Source organism: Sapajus apella, unplaced genomic scaffold (genome assembly GCF_009761245.1).
Source record: "Sapajus apella isolate SASKATOON/1434 unplaced genomic scaffold, GSC_monkey_1.0 scaffold4, whole genome shotgun sequence".
Taxonomy (NCBI): domain Eukaryota; kingdom Metazoa; phylum Chordata; class Mammalia; order Primates; family Cebidae; genus Sapajus; species Sapajus apella.
The window spans coordinates 472,531-488,111 of NW_022436944.1; the positions used below are offsets into that span (position 1 = coordinate 472,531).

The 15,581-nt window shown below is 46.5% G+C and overlaps 1 protein-coding gene across 1 annotated transcript in view; it reads right to left on the reverse strand.

The window, feature by feature from the left end:
- Window positions 1–2,994, reverse strand: part of CLDN11 (claudin 11) — a 17,687-nt gene extending 14,693 nt beyond the window's left edge. The window contains exon 1 of the mRNA XM_032260584.1: window positions 2,543–2,994. Within this exon, the coding sequence (XP_032116475.1) occupies window positions 2,543–2,768 (226 nt within the window). The 5' untranslated portion in view covers window positions 2,769–2,994. The remainder of the gene's footprint in view (window positions 1–2,542) is intronic.
- Window positions 2,995–15,581: the final 12,587 nt, after the last annotated feature.

A 15,581-nucleotide genomic window follows, 5' to 3' on the forward strand; every position in this document is an offset into this window, starting at 1 on the left:
AAAAAAAAAAAAAGAAACATTACAATATGTGTCACATTTATTTAGAATAAATCTGACATGATACTGGGAGAATTTCACAGACAAATTTGTTTCCCTTTTAAATGTAATGTTTCTCATTAAAACACTCTCCCTCCTCTTAAAAAAAAAAGCAAGGGAGGGGGGTGGGGGTACATTTATTACTCTCCCTTTTTTGCTTAGAAGGAATTAGAACTAGCGGCCCGGGTGAGACCGAGTTCATAGCCTCACCCAGAAACTAGCCCGACTTCTGCCTCACCCACCAGGACCCTCATGTGCACAAAGGCCTAACTTCAACGCTGTCTCTTAACAAGGTACATTTTGCCAGAATTCAGACTTCTCAAGGGCGCTCTTCTAGCACTGCCCATCTCAGCTCCTTCAGAATTAAAGATAATCAGTCAAGTATCTAGTGACTTGAAGATCTCCAGAAAGGAGCTCCAGGAAGTCTGAGGCCCATCCCCTGACCCAGCGCTATGCCCCTGGGTTTGTAGAAGCCAGCACCCACACAAAGGAGGCAGTCAACTGGCAACACAGGTTCTGAAATTCATGGAACTAGCTGTCCACGTGCTACAGTGCCAAGGCCATGTCCGGCACCAAAAGACGGGGACTGAGGACTGTTCCTGCCTCCACCCAAAGTGTGAGGGAGGCGGACAGCAGGAAGGACAATCCCCCACCAATATGCACTCCCCTCTGGAGGATAGCCTTTGTTCTCTGAAAACAAACCACTTGGCACTGAATGCTCACTAAAGTTAATTTCAGGAGAAGGAAGCAAAGGTAATCTTATGCTTCAAAGATCCCTACAAATACTGTGCCCAGCTTTTAATAAACTAGCATAACTACCATTTATGAAGCATCTACTATCTCAAAGGAGATTACATTTCTTATTTCATTCAATCCTCAAATAATCGTGAAAGATGGGGGGTTGATCTGACTTTAGCTTTTCAAAGAAGACAACCGTGGTTCACTAAGGCCTGCAATTTGTCCCGGGTCACCCAGATTGTGAGTCCTGGAAGCCGGAGTCTGGCCAGGTCTGCCAACACCAGCATTAGCCACAGCTGAGTCCAGATCTGGGTTCGCTGACCTCTGGCCTTCTGAAAGTTCAAAATGAAGGAAAGGATAGCGTAAGGCAAGCCAGGCAAGCACTCCCTGCAGCTCCCGTGTGCCAGAGGCCATGCCAGGTCCAGAAGAGGAAGTAAAGAGAATAACAGGACACCATCTCTATCTTCAAGGAATTTAAAACATAATGGGAGAACTTCACTCACGAACAATCAACAAAAAACAAGATAAAATGTGCCTTTGTGGGGATAAAAGCCAAGTACTAGGCAGCAAGAAGGAAGGAAGGATTCCGATTCCAACTGCGAAGACTGGAAATAGGGGGTGCTTGGAGGAGGCTTAAGGGGCCAGCAGCGTCTTACTGAATCGCGGCTTCAGGAACAGGTTTCTCTCCATCTTAAGGAAACCGGGAAAATCCCTTAAGTGAGCACAATCCACGAAGGTTGGGGGACAGAAGGCCACCCTGTAGGGGCTGGGGCAAGGACATGCCTTCGGGGCAGGGCAGAGATTCCAGCAGAAAACCAAGAGGGTGGCGGCGACCTCACCCTTGCCCAAATGGCTCGTAGTTTAAATCTAAATTGAGATTGTCGACCAGAACGTTTCCAGAGGACACATGTGAAGATGGGGCCCCTGGCCCGGGCTGGGCTGTCAATTTTTACCTCCTTCCCACTCCGAGACACAGCTGGAGGGGTGGCAGCGAGGGACCCTCGGCGGCGCGCTCCTCGTCTCCGCAGAGGAGTCCGCCCTCCGAGGAGCGCCCGGTCGCCCGCACCCAACCCAAGCTGCGCGGAGCGGGAGCCGGGTCACCGCAGCCCCAGGGTCGGACGCGCCTGCGGCAGGGGCGGGAGTTTCCCGGGCAGCGGAGATGGCCCTGGGCAAGTGCGGGAACCAACCTGGCATTTGCCAAACCAGGCAGCCCGGAGACCTCCTTGGACGTGAATTGCTCAGCTGCTGGGCCGACAAAGCTAGGAGGGCCCTCACCTGGCCGGCGCGCCTCGAGCATCCCACGAGGACCGGGAAACTCAGTCTGAGATTGGATTCTCCTGTCAGCTTGTGTTACACGCTCCTTCTCACCTCTGCGGGAGGAATCTAACGCGAAGGCGCTGCGCCCTGGGGGATGCCGGGCGGGAGCGGGAAGCCCTCCTCCGGGAAGAGGACGGTGGAGGCATGAGGGCTGCGGCCGCGGTAAAAATCAACCCGTACTCAGTTCTGTTATGCGTCCCAGTTTGTTAACTCTCAAGGGGACAGTGGCCAAATTGCCACTATCATCCCAAATTCCAGACAAGAATACTGAGGCCTGGAGACGTTAAGTTCGGGGCTGCCTAATTCTTCTACAACAAGGTGGGACTAGGGATGTCAAAAGCGTACCCACAGGTCTTCAAGCGCCCCAAACGTCCCTGTGACCGCCGTCTAATACCCCGCTCTCTACCCAGGGCATAAGGATTTGGGGCCGCCGCCAAGGTCGGGTCCTTACCCGGCAGGATGAGGATGTCCACCAGGGGTTTGCAGTGGTACAGCCCGGTGGCCATGACGCAGTCGGCCCACAGCCCCTTGGAGCCCAGCTCATCCAGCTTGCGGCAGGTGGGGATGGTGTAGCCGCAGGTCACCACCCAGTCATTGGTGGAGGTGGTCACGATGACGCCGATCCAGCCCACGAAACTCGTGACGAAGCCCACCACCTGCAGGCACGTGGCCACCATGGTTCGCGCCAGGATGCCGCCGTGCCTCGCCGCTCACCGCTGTGCCTGGGCCGGGGCTGGACTGGGCCTGCCCAGGAACGTTTCCCGCGCTCGCGAGCCGCTGGCGGGCGACGGCCCGAGGCGGGACACTGGAGGCGGCGGCGGGCGCGGGAGGCTGCGAGTTCAGCGGCGAAGGGCGCACGGCGGGGACAGCAGCGCTGCTGGGCAGCGCGCCCCCGCCCCCTCTTTAAGCCCCGCGGCCCGGGCCTGAGAGCACCAATCGGCGGCAGTCCCGGGGCGGGCCGGCCAATCGCGGGGCGGGGCCGGGAGGGGAGCAGAGTGACCCCTGGGGGGCCAATGGGTCGCCCCGCCCCGCCCCGAGCGCAGTCCCCGGACGGAAACTAAAACAATTCCACCCAGGTCCAAAGAAATGGAGAGCGCAAGGCGGGCGCGCGTTTGGCGCGAGTTCTGTTTTCCTGCAGCTGGTTTCTCTTCTTGTTGCCCCTCTCTCATCTCAGCCTCCGGGTCCTCCTTCCGTTCCGTCCCTCTACTCCCTGCTCGCTCCTTCTTCCCTGCTGCGAGCACTCCCCAGGGCACCCGGTACAGTCCCCTGACGACCCAGGACTGTGACCGACTGAAGAGTGCCGTACGGACAGGCACGAGGCATCCGGTACACACAGTTACCAGAAGAAAGAAAACGATGCTTTTCAGCGGCAACCGCGGCCATAACAACGGTGACAACAATAGCAACTCGCGTTTATCGAGCTGTGTTATACATTATGCAGATGCATTTTACACGCATTAGCTCATTTAGTTCTCATAACAGCCTTTGTGGTAGGAACAATTGTCCAATTACACATACTAGGCCGGGCGCGGTGGCTCACCCCTGTAATCCCAGCACTTTGGGAGGTCGAGGTGGGCGGATCACTTGAGATCGGGAGTTCCAGACAAGCCTGGCCAACGTAGTGAAACCCCATGTCTACAGAAAATACAAAACTTAGCTAGGCGTGATGGTGCACACCGGTAATCCCAGCTACTCGGGAGGCTGAGGCTGGAGAATAACTTGAACCTGGGAGGTGGAGATTGCAGTGAGCCAAGATCTGGCCACTGCACTCCAGCCTGGGCGACTGAGTGAAACATCATCTCAAAAGCAAACAACAAAAATTACACGCACTAGCCCTAGAGAAGCAGCATGAGAAGGTTAAGTTGCCCAAGTTCACACAGCTAAGAAGGGGTAGACACCATGCGCCCATTTCATCCCTTTCATGAACCATTTCTGGGAAACTGCCCTGATTATTAGTCTGAAAATTCTTTTTTTTTTCTTTAAGTTCTGGGGTACAGGTGCAGCTTGTGCAGGATTGTTATATAGATATGTATGCACATGCCACGGTGGTTTGCTGCATCCATTCCCCCGCCCCCTACATTAGATATTTCTCCTAATGTTATTCCTCCCCAATTGAAAATTCTTAAAGGGCTCCTGTGTCCTATTTTGGACACATTAAAAGCTACAGCAGACTTCTCGGGCTCATTGCAAATAAATCAATATCTGTACCCCACTGAGAAAACTGCCTAGCCCAAAATGAGCGCTCCGATAGTGTAAGCTGTCATCATCACCATCAACATCGTTAAGCCACCATGCATACAAATAGGCCCCATTATCTGCAGCTTTTTATCAGATAGGGAAGTCCTCCTTGAGCTGTATTTACATTAAACAGCTTTCGCTCCCTTTGAAACATTTGGCTTATCTTATTATCTTCTTTTATCCATTCCCTTGACCACTGCCTCCTCACCAATCTTGAGACTTAAAGGTGTGAGGATGTCAGCAAGCACAAAAACTTCCCGCTTGGCATTCTGAAATCTAAGACACGGACCATAAATCACAGGTACTGAGCTTTCCCAAAGCCAGCCCTAATGCTGGTTATCAGTGCAATCGTCATCACCATGTCTTCTAGGAAAGCCTGGACTTGAGGAGACAATTACATTTCCCTGGTGACCCCAAGGAAATCAAGTGCACAAACAGAAATGGCTCTTGTAATTGATAGCAGAGTGCCAAGCACAAGCGTCACAGTAATCACCCAGGAAGCACAGCGACTAAGAACGCAGGCCAGCAGCCCAAGTTCAAATCTTGGCTCCATCACTTTCTGATTGCGGGACCAAGTTACTTTATCATTCTTGGCCTCCTTTTCTCATTTGTAAAATGGGGATAAAAATCATACTTACCTCATAGGTTTATTATTATTATTATTATTATTATTATGTGAGTTATTAGGTTGGTGCAAAAGTTTAAACATAATGGCAAAAACTGTGATTGCTTTTGCACCAACCTGATAATATATATGCGGAACTTAAAGTAACATTTTGTACAAAGTAAGTATTCAGAAACCCCTAATATCATGCTTCAGAACGCTTGCTTTTGGGTTTTGTTGTTGTTGTTGTTGTTTTGGTTGGTTGGTTGTTTCTGAGACAAGATCTCACGGTGTCACCCTGGCTACAGTTCAGTGGTGTAATCACAGCTGTAATCCTCTCACCTCAGCCTCCTGAGCGGCTAGGACTACAGGCATGAGTCACCATGCCCAGCTAATTTTTTATTATTATTATTTGTAGAGACAAGATCTCACTATGTTGCTCAGGTTGGTCTTGAACTCCTGGGCTCAAGAATTCCACCTGCCTCGACTTCCAAAGTGCTGGGATTACAGGCATGAGTCATCACACTTGGCCTGATTTTGCATTCTTATGTATCCTCCCTATATTCATATAGATTTGATTTCTGGAAATTATTTCATAGGAGTATGTTCCTTTTTTGAGTGAGTCATTGTGTTTGGGGGATGGTTTACCACCAAGGTCTATTAACTGAATGTTTTCAGGTATTTCCCTATGACACTTTTTTAAAATGGCTTTTGTGCTGAGTACAACATAAAACATAAAACCCAAACAAGATCAACTTATTGTAAAAGCAATCATGAAATCTTCACTCTTACGCCTCCATTAGAATTTGACATTCTAACCATGAAACTTCAACCAATCAGAATTCAATAATGCCCAGATCATCCACAGGTCACACACACAGAGTATAAAACCAGATTTTAGAACTCAGACACTAACTGGTTAAAAAAAAAAAAAAAAAGTTGCCAAGTTGTTAAGATTGCTGTCTTGGACTGGGACCTCCTAGGTTCACATTCTGTCTTCACCACTTGAGCTGGCCCTTCACCTACCTGACCCTCAGGTTCTTCATGTACAAAGTGTGAAAGTAAATGCCCCCTTAGGGCATGGTGAGGATTAAGTGAGATAATTTATACAAAGTACTTAGTATAGTGCCCAGCAATGCTGGATGCTCATTAATGTTAGCCACTGTTAGAATGATTTGTAGGCCGCATAGATCAATTGAAAATGGAAGTTGTCAGGCTGGGCATGATGGCTCATGCCTGTAATCCCAGCACTTTGGGGGGCCGAGGCAGGTGGATCACCTGAGGTCAGGAGTTCAAGACCAGCCTGACCAACATGGAGAAGTCCAGTCTCTAAACAAAAAAAAAAAGAAAAGAAAAAAGAAAATGGAAGTTGTCTTTGGTAGAGATACAAGTTAAGTAATTAGGTTATTATTTTTAACCAATGAAAGAAATTGTAAAAACCAGTGTCTAATCCATTCCAGCATAGATGTACAAAAGGCCACTTGAGGCCAGGCGTGGTGGCTCACGCCTGTAATCCAAGCACTTTGGAGGCCAAGGCGGGCAGATCACCTGAGGTCGGGAGTTCAAGACCAGCCCGACCAACATGATGAAACCTTGTCTTTATAAAAAATAAATAAATAAATAGGCCACTTGAGGAGGCCACAAGATGTAACCTGTGTGAATTCATTTTTTGCCCAAGGTAAAGAGAGGGCTTGTCCCTTCAAAAGGAAGGCAGGAAGCCTTGGAAGCAAAGAGAACTGGAGGCCAAGAGGCAGAGAGATGCAATGGGAATCCTTGACTGTTTTCAGCCTGTGGCTCACAGATTCTGAGGATGCAGTGCCATTAGCAATGCTCTATGGGGTGGGAAAGTCCTTCAAGCTATCTTAGCTGAGACTTTCACTAAAATCTTCTACACTGTGGCCAGGCTCAGTGGCTCACACCTATAATCCCTGCATTTTGGGGGTTGAGTAGATCACCTGGGGTCGGGAGTTCGAGACCAGCCTGACCAACGTGGAGAAATCCGTCTACTAAAAATACAAAATTACCCAGGTGTGGTTGCGCATGCCTGTAATCCCAGCTACATGGGAGACTGAGGAAGGCAAATTGCTTGAACTTGGGAGTGGAGGTTGCAGTGAGCCGAGATTGCACCATTGCACTCCACCCTGGGCAACAAGAGAGAAACTCCATTTCAAAAACAAAGAAACGAAAAAATCAGCATATTGTTTGTCTGTGGCTCTCCTCTCAAGCCCTCTTTGTGATTAAGACCTGACTTCCCATGCAGCACAGCTTACTAAGCTGATATTCTGGGTCTGCCACAGTCTCAGGTACCCTTTAGTTGTAAGAGTCAGTTTCTCAAGATCTAATCACCTCCAGATAAATGTCAATGGTTGGTCCCAAGACCATCGAGACAAAGGTCTTCTCAGTTAATTTTTTTCTCAGCAAACTCTGCCATGCCATATCTTCACATTTCTATAATATATATCAGAACTAGGAAAGTATGGCTGAACCCTGATTTCAGGTCTTCTAACCCTAAATCTGGTATTTTTTCCATTATAAAACAATGTAAGATAAGGCCAGTCATGGTGGAGACACCGGAATCACCCCACAAAGTGTTGGCCTATAATCCCATCACTTTGGGAGCCCAAGGCAGGTGGATCACATGAGGTCAGGAGTTCGAGACCAGCCTGACCAACGTGGAGAAATTTGTCTCTACTAAAAATACAAAAATTAGCCGGGCACAATGGCTCATGCCTGTAGTCCCAGCTACTCGGGAGGCTGAAGCAGGGGAATCACTTGAACCTGGAGGCAGAGGTTACAGTGAGCCGAGATTGGGCCACAGCACTCCAGCCTGGGCAATAAGAGAAAAACTCCATCTCAAAAAAAAAAAAGTAAGACAAATCATATGCTCTACAGCTTTGAGCGCAAGTTCATTCCTTCATTTTATTCTTATTCAAAGGTATTTGAAGGGGAGGATTAGAGGATTAGGGCCAGTGAGGCCCTAAAACCTAGGAAAGAACTAAACAAAGGAAAAGGCCTGGCTAACTGTTCTTCTACCATTTACACCTAAAAATAGGCAATCAAACTAAACTGCTGTTCAGTTAGGACACAAACTCATATTACAAGGCAAATGTGACTGCTGGCAAGCATCAAAAGCCCACATTGAGAGCAAAGTTTGGGCCAAGGAGTAGGCTCTCAGCGCCTACTAGTGGTTATATTTTATTATTGCATGGCTGGTAAAATACTGTACCGTAAAGGGAGCTGTGACTTGTAGAGAAACATGATTAACCTCAGCTTCGCACATTCCAAATGTGGGATAATTCAACCCAACTGGAATGTGCATTTCTCTGTGGAAGTTTTCTTCAAATATTTTAAAAAGATGAGTCATCTCTTTAGGAAGCTAAACATGAAAACACACGATATATATGAAATTACTTAAGGTGATTCATTTAAAAAATCAAGTACTTCTACTAGGACCTCTGTTTATTTATTTGTTTGTTTGTTTGGTTAGAGACAAAGTCTTGCTGTCCTCCTGGCGGCTGGAGTGTGGTGGCAGGATCATAGCTCACTGCAACCACGAACTCCTGGGCTCAAGTGATCCTCCTCCCACCTCAGTCTCCTGAGTAGTTAGGATTATAGGTGCACACCACCATGCCTGGCTAATTTTTTTATGATTGTATTTTTTGTAGAGATGGGGGAGGGGTCTCTCTATGTTGCCCAGGCTAGTCTGAAACTCTTGGCCTCAAAAGATACCCCCATCTCAGCTCCCAATCACACCCAGCCTGGAGACCTCTTTTTAAAGGATAAATTCCTCTGGTGGATTTTAAATGTTTGGTAATACACACATACACACATTTTTAGAAATACTGCAGTACGAATTCATAGCATAAAAAAAGTATCAAGCATAGGCTTTAAAAATGAAATGCCTTCTAACAGGGCCGGTGCTCCCAGTGCTATAAAAACTTTATAGGCCGGGCATGGTGGCTCAAACCTGTAATCCCAGCACTTTGGGAGGCCAAGGCAGGCGGATCAAGAGGGCAAGAGATCGAGACCATCCTGGCCAATGTGGTGAAACCCCATCTCTACTAAAAATACAAAAAAAAAATTAGTTGGGCGTGGTGACGTGCACCTGTAGTCCCAGCCACCCGGGAGGCTGAGGCAGGAGAACTGCTTGAACCCGGGAGGCGGAGTTTGCAGTGAGCGAGATGGCGCCACTGCGCTCCAACCTGGAGCCTGGCAACACTGCCAGACTCTGCCTCAAAAAAATAAAATAGAAAAATAAAAACTTTATAAAACCCCCAGAGCCAGAGCAGTGTGAAGAAGAGGCAAGAATGACCCCCGGACCGACCAAAGCCTGAGCGCCGCTGCATCCAGTGCCCAGTGCCTAGGTCCCACGGGAGTGGCCGCATCCACCACGCCCAAGAGAAAGGCTGGAGGGGATGCTAAAGGAGACAAAGCCAAGGTGAAAGACGAAACACAGAAGATCCGCAAGGTTGTCTGCTAAACCTGCTCCTCCAAAGCCAGAGCCCCTGCAGAGAAGGCAGAGAAGGCACCCAAAGGATAAAGGGAACAGCTGCTGCTGGCAATGAGGGGAATAACCCTGCAGAAAATGGAGATGCCAAATGGAACCAGGCATGGGAAGCCGAAGGCGCTGGAGATGCCAAGTGAAGTGTGTGCGTTTTTGATAACTGTGTACTTCGGGTGACTGTACAGCTTGAAATACTGTTTTTTTATCCAGTTTTATACAAATGCAGAATTTTGTTTCTTTAAAAAAAAATGAAATGCCCTGTAAGTTTCAGGATTTTGTCTATTTTGTTCATCACTGAAACTGCAGAGTGTGGCACAGCACCTGGCACACACAAAGGTGCTCCATACATACCTGTTGAACGGAGCTGACTGAAGTGTTAAGGAGAGATTGAATTTGCAGGCCTGCAAGTTTCACCGGGATGAGCACCTGAAGACACCATGCCGAAGAAATCAGGAGGTGGTAATTAGAGCTTGTCTAGGGAGTGGGCAAGAGGCAGAGTAGAGCTCTGTGTGGTCTCAGGTACCCACCTGCCATCCATTCTAAAGTGAAGCCTTCCCCAATAGAAGGGATGTGTACCGCTCAAGCCTCAAACAGAAGCTGGCCTCAATGCATATACCTCCATCAAGATTTAAATTCGGCTAGTACAGGAGAAAAGTTTTCTTTTCAGGAAATTTCTTCAACAATCACTGTGGAAAACACACCAGGCCCTCAGCCAGGCCGGTGGCTCACACCTGTAATCCCAGCACTTTGGAAGGCCAAGGCGGGCGGATCACCTGAGGTCAGGAGACCAGCCTGACCAACACGGAGAAACACCATCTCTACTAAAAATACAGAATTAGCCGGGAGTGGTGGCACATGCCTGTAATCCCAGCTACTCGGGAGGCTGAGGCGGGAGAATCGCTTGAACCTGGGAGGCAGAGGTTGTGGTGAGCTGAGATGGCGCCACTGCACTCCAGTCGGCAACAACAGCAAAACTCTGTCCAAAAAAAAAAAATTACCAAGTTCTCCAGAACAGACAACAGGGCTCCAGGTGCTCCCCCATACCTTTCCCTTTGCAGTAGATAGAGTAAAATACTGAAAAGCTTCTACCTGGAGTTTCAGGTTTGAATCCTCTCTTCTGTCTCAAGCATGCAATTCTGTTCATCCACTTCTCTGCCAGGAGTCTCAGGCTACATTAAATGATACTTTGTTTTATTCAACCTATGAGATCATAGTTCCTGAAGAAGAGCAAAAGTCCTTATTTTTAGCCCAAACTCAACTAGTGATTACATTTTCAAAAAACATAATAGAGTATGTAAGTGCTGAAGGGAAAAATCAGGAAATAATCTAACTAAAAAGCCACACTGTTAAATTCTCCATCTTAATAATTAAGGGGCAGGGCACAGTGGCTCACGCCTGTAATCCTAGGACTTTGGGAGGCCAAAGCAGGCAGATCACCTGAGGTCAGGAGTTTGAGACCAGCCTGGCCAATATGGTGAAGCCCCGTCTCTACTAAAAATACAAAAATTAGCCCAGCATGATGGTGGGTGCCTGTAATCCCAGCAACTTGGGAGGTTGAGACACAAGAATCACTTGAATCCCGGAGGCAGAGGTTGCAATGAGCCTAGATTACACCACTGCACTCGACCCTGGGCAACAGAGTGAGACTCTGGCTCAAAATAATAATAATAATTAAGAACAGGTGTTTGCATTTAGCTACCTAGGACTCGGAAACAGAGCAATTTGTTGACCTTTATGTATTTTACTAAAAACATGAATAATAAAATGATCAAACCAATCATGTGTTATCTTGTTATTCATTTGATATGTAATAAAAAATCACAAATCATGTTATCAATGCTACACTGTTCCATTAAAAAACTGTCTACAAGAGAAGCCTATGTGTCAATTACACCAATTGTTTTCTTTTTCTTTCTTGTGTAAAGATTCTGTTATTAAATTATCCTGAATGAGGACATCGTCAGGAATCAAGATCCAAAGCAGACATCAGAGTAGAGTAGGAAGGGGACTAGGTTGGAATCCTGGCTCCATCACCAACCAGCTGTGTGATCTCAGGCAGGCTGTTTAACATTTTGTTCAGTAACTGCATTTAGTAATTAAGATTCTATTTCCTCACCAGAAAAATTTTGTTAACAGTGGTAACTGGCTGGGCACAGTAGCTCAAATCGGTAATCCCAGCTCTTTGGGAGACTGAGGCGGGAAAATTGCTTGATGCCAGAAGTTTGAGATCAGCCTCAGCAACCTGTCTCTACAAAAATAAAAATAGCTACTAATAGTCGTAGCTACTGAGGATGCTGAGGCAGGAGGATCACCTGAGCCCAGAGATGGAGGTTACAACATGCTATGATCACGTCACTGCACACCAGCCTGGACAACAGATGGAGGCTCTGTCTCAGAACAAAAAACAACAATAACTATTTCATAACGGCTGTCAGAATGTTAAAATTAAATGTGTTCCTAAATATAAAATTCTTGGAGTAGTGCCTAACGCATAGTAAATACTCAATAACTATTGGCTTCTACACCAAAAAAATAGTTGATCAGTTGGTTATAAACCTGTTTGTTGTTTGTCTGTTTGTGAAAGGGTCTCCTTCTGTAGCCAGGCTGGAGTGTAGCGACAGGCTATCACGTGTCACTGCAGCCTTGATACTCCACACCCACCAAGCTCAAGCAATCCTCCCACCTCAGCTTCTTTTTTTTTTTTTTTTTTTTTTTTTGTTTTTGAGATAGAGTCCCCCCCTGTTACCCAGGCTGGAGTGCAATGGGGCGATCTCGGCTCACCGCAACTTCCGCCTCCTGGGTTCAGGCAATTCTCCAGCCTCAGCCTCCTGAGTAGCTGGGATTACAGGCACGCGCCACCATGCCCAGCTAATTTTTTGTAGTTTTAGTAGAGACGGGGTTTCACCATGTTGACCAGGATGATCTTGATCTCTTGACCTCGTGATCCACCCGCCTCGGCCTCCCAAAGTGCTGGGATTACAGGCGTGAGCCACCGCGCCCGGCCGACCTCAGCTTCTTGAGCAACTGTGGCCATATGTGCCCACCACCGCAGTCAGCCGGCTAATTTTTGTATTATTTGTAGAGACAGGGTCTTACTGTGTGGTCTCAAACTCCTGGCATCAACTGATCTGTAAACACAATCTTAACCTTCATATTACAGAGCAGTGAAACTCAAAATGTTTCAAAATCTGGTAACATTTGAGTAAGAATTTGAAAGGAAAGCAAACTCATCTCACCTACAACTATAGCATATGGTCTTTTAAACAGCTAAAATAATTCTAGCCATCCCTTCTCTTTGCCATTAAGATTTAACAACTGGATACAGTTCCTTTTTCATCCCAATGATGATATTTTTGCAGAAATTAGCTTGGCCACTGGAGGGCTCACACAGTCTCCCATTAGTTCCAGATAAATGATTTCATAAAAATACTGACACACAAAGGATGAGCTTTACAAAAATGCCAATAGCACTGCTGACACACCCCATTTCAAAATTAATTTGCAAATGTATTGCAAAAAGAATCAAAATATGTACAGTCTGGGCCAGGCACAGTGGCTCACACCTGTAATCCCAGCACTTTGGGAGGCTGAGGAAGGAGGATCACCTGAGGTCAGGAGTTCGAGACCAGCCTGGCCAACACAGTGAAATCCTGTCTCTACTAAAAATACAAAAATTAGCCGGACATGGTAGCGGGCACCTGTAATCCCAGCTACTCAGGAGGCTGAGGCAGGAGAATTGCTTGAACCCAGGAGGCGGAGGTTGCGGTGAGCCAAGATTGGGCCATTGCACTCCAGCCTGGGTGACAGAGCGGGACTCGGTCTCAAAAAAGAAAATGTACTGTCTTTGATCCAGCTTCTAAAAATTTATCTGACATAATAATTATGAAGCATTCCATTGATTTTTAATTTACATTTCAATTAGCTGTTCAATTAAGAAGTAAATAATATATTATAAAACATGAATCTTGGCGAGGCACTGTGGCTCATGCCTGTAATCCCAGCACTTTGGGAAGCCAAGGCAGGCACATCACTTGAGGCCAGAAGTTCAAGACCAGCCTGGGCAACATAGAGAAACCCCATCTGTACTAAAAATACAAAAATTATCTGGGTGTGGTGGTACAGGCCTGTAGTCCCAAGCTACTCTGGAGGCTGAGGCAGGAGAATTGCTTGAACCCAGGAGGCAGAGGTTGTGGTGAGCCGAGATGGTGCCATTGCACTCCAGCCTGGGCAACATGACAGCTAAACTCTGTCTCAAAAAAAAAAAAAAAAAATTACATACCAGCTGGGCACGGTAGCTCACATCTGTAATCCCAACTTTGGGAGGCTGAGGTGGGCAGATCACGAGGTCAGGAGTTCAAGACCAGCCTGGCCAATATAGTGAAACCCTGTCTCTACTAAAAATACAAAAAGTAGCTGGGCATGGTGGTGCATGCCTGTAATCCCAGCTACTCTGGAGGCTGAGGTAGAAGAATCACTTGAACCCAGGAGCTGGAGGTTATGGTGAGCCAAAATCTCACCACTGTACTGCAGCTTGAGCAACAGAGCCAGATTCCATGAAAAAGAAAGAAAGAGAGAGAAAAAGAGAGAAAGAAAGACAAAGAGATAGGGGAAGGAAGGGAGGGAGGGAGGAAGGAAGGGAGGGAAAGAAAACTGTCTTAACCAACTTTTTTAGTGCTCTGTAAAATAGTCAAAGATTTATAGCAACCAAGCAAAAACACAATCAAGGAAAAGCCATCTTTAAAATGGTAGAAAGCTTTGTGGTGTTTTCATTTATCTTTGCTGAACCCTCTCCCCAGTGTGGCAGAAGTCCTGATCTTAGAGCAGCAGCACCCCACTTCCCTCCCTTGAACCAGAGTGAGCACAAAAGATTTTATTTGGAAATCACTTTGTACATCTATTTGACCTGTCCGAGGGATACTTGAAGAATTGATGACTCTTGTTTTTGTTTTGCATAACTCAAAACATAGGTGGAAAAAGAAGTGGGCAATGATTGTAAAAGATGTAAGGCGGACTGCAGACTCACAGATGCCCAGAGTAAAAGGTTACAGGTAGAAACAATTAATAGACTGCTGAGGCCTGGAGGAGAAGTTGGGTTGAAACTCTGTCAGCAAATAGAACATCAAAAAGGAGTGGTGGGCCAGCCCTTTGGGAGACCAAGGCATGCAGATTGCTTGGGCTCAGGAGTTCAAGACCAGCCTGGGCAACATAGCAAAATCCCAACTCTAAAAAAAAAAAAAAAACAAAAATTAGCTGGCCATGGTAACATGTGTCTGTAGTCCCAGCTACTCGGGTGCTGAGGCCAGAGGATCACTTGAGCCTGGGCTACCAAAAAATATAAAAATAAAAAAATATTAACTAAACACAAAATAATGTAGTAATGGAGGAAATGAGGACAAAAAAAGCTATAGGACATATATTAAAAAAAAGATAACAAAATGGAAATAGTAAGGTCTTCCTTATAAGTATTTATATTAACTGTAAATGAGTTAAACTCTCCAATTAAAAGATAGAGATTGGGAGAGGAACATTACCAATCTAGCAGAGTAGGAGATACCACCTTTTATCCCTCCACCACTACAAAAAAACAAATATCGACAATTATTTATAGACCAAAATATTCCAAAGAGGACTCAAGACTCCATTAAACAATCTGCAACACAACAACACAATGAAACAAAACAAATAGAGAATATGCACATAGGAAAGATCACTGGTGAGATGAGCACACCTGAGACACAGGAGACAACCAGGACCAAAGAAGAAATGTGAAGACTATCCCTATAAGCAACACAGCAAGAACCACAATGATTCTCAGTGGTCTGCTCCATAGAGGACACTACCATATCTTGTCACTGAGGTAAACAACAGCCGTTCCTGCTGGAGAACCTCAGAGAGGAAGATGTAGCTACACATTTTTCCCGGCTCCAAGAAGCAGCCACTATTAAGTCACTTCAAGGAAAGAGCTGTCAGCTGGGCACAGAGGCTCATGCCTGTAATCTTAACACTGTGGGAGGCTAAAGTGGAAGGACTGCTTGAACCCAGGAGTTTGACACCAGCCTGGGCAACATAGGGAGACTCTCTACAAAAAACAAAATATTAGTATGGAGGTTAAAAGAAAAAAACTATAAAAAAATAATATCTTCA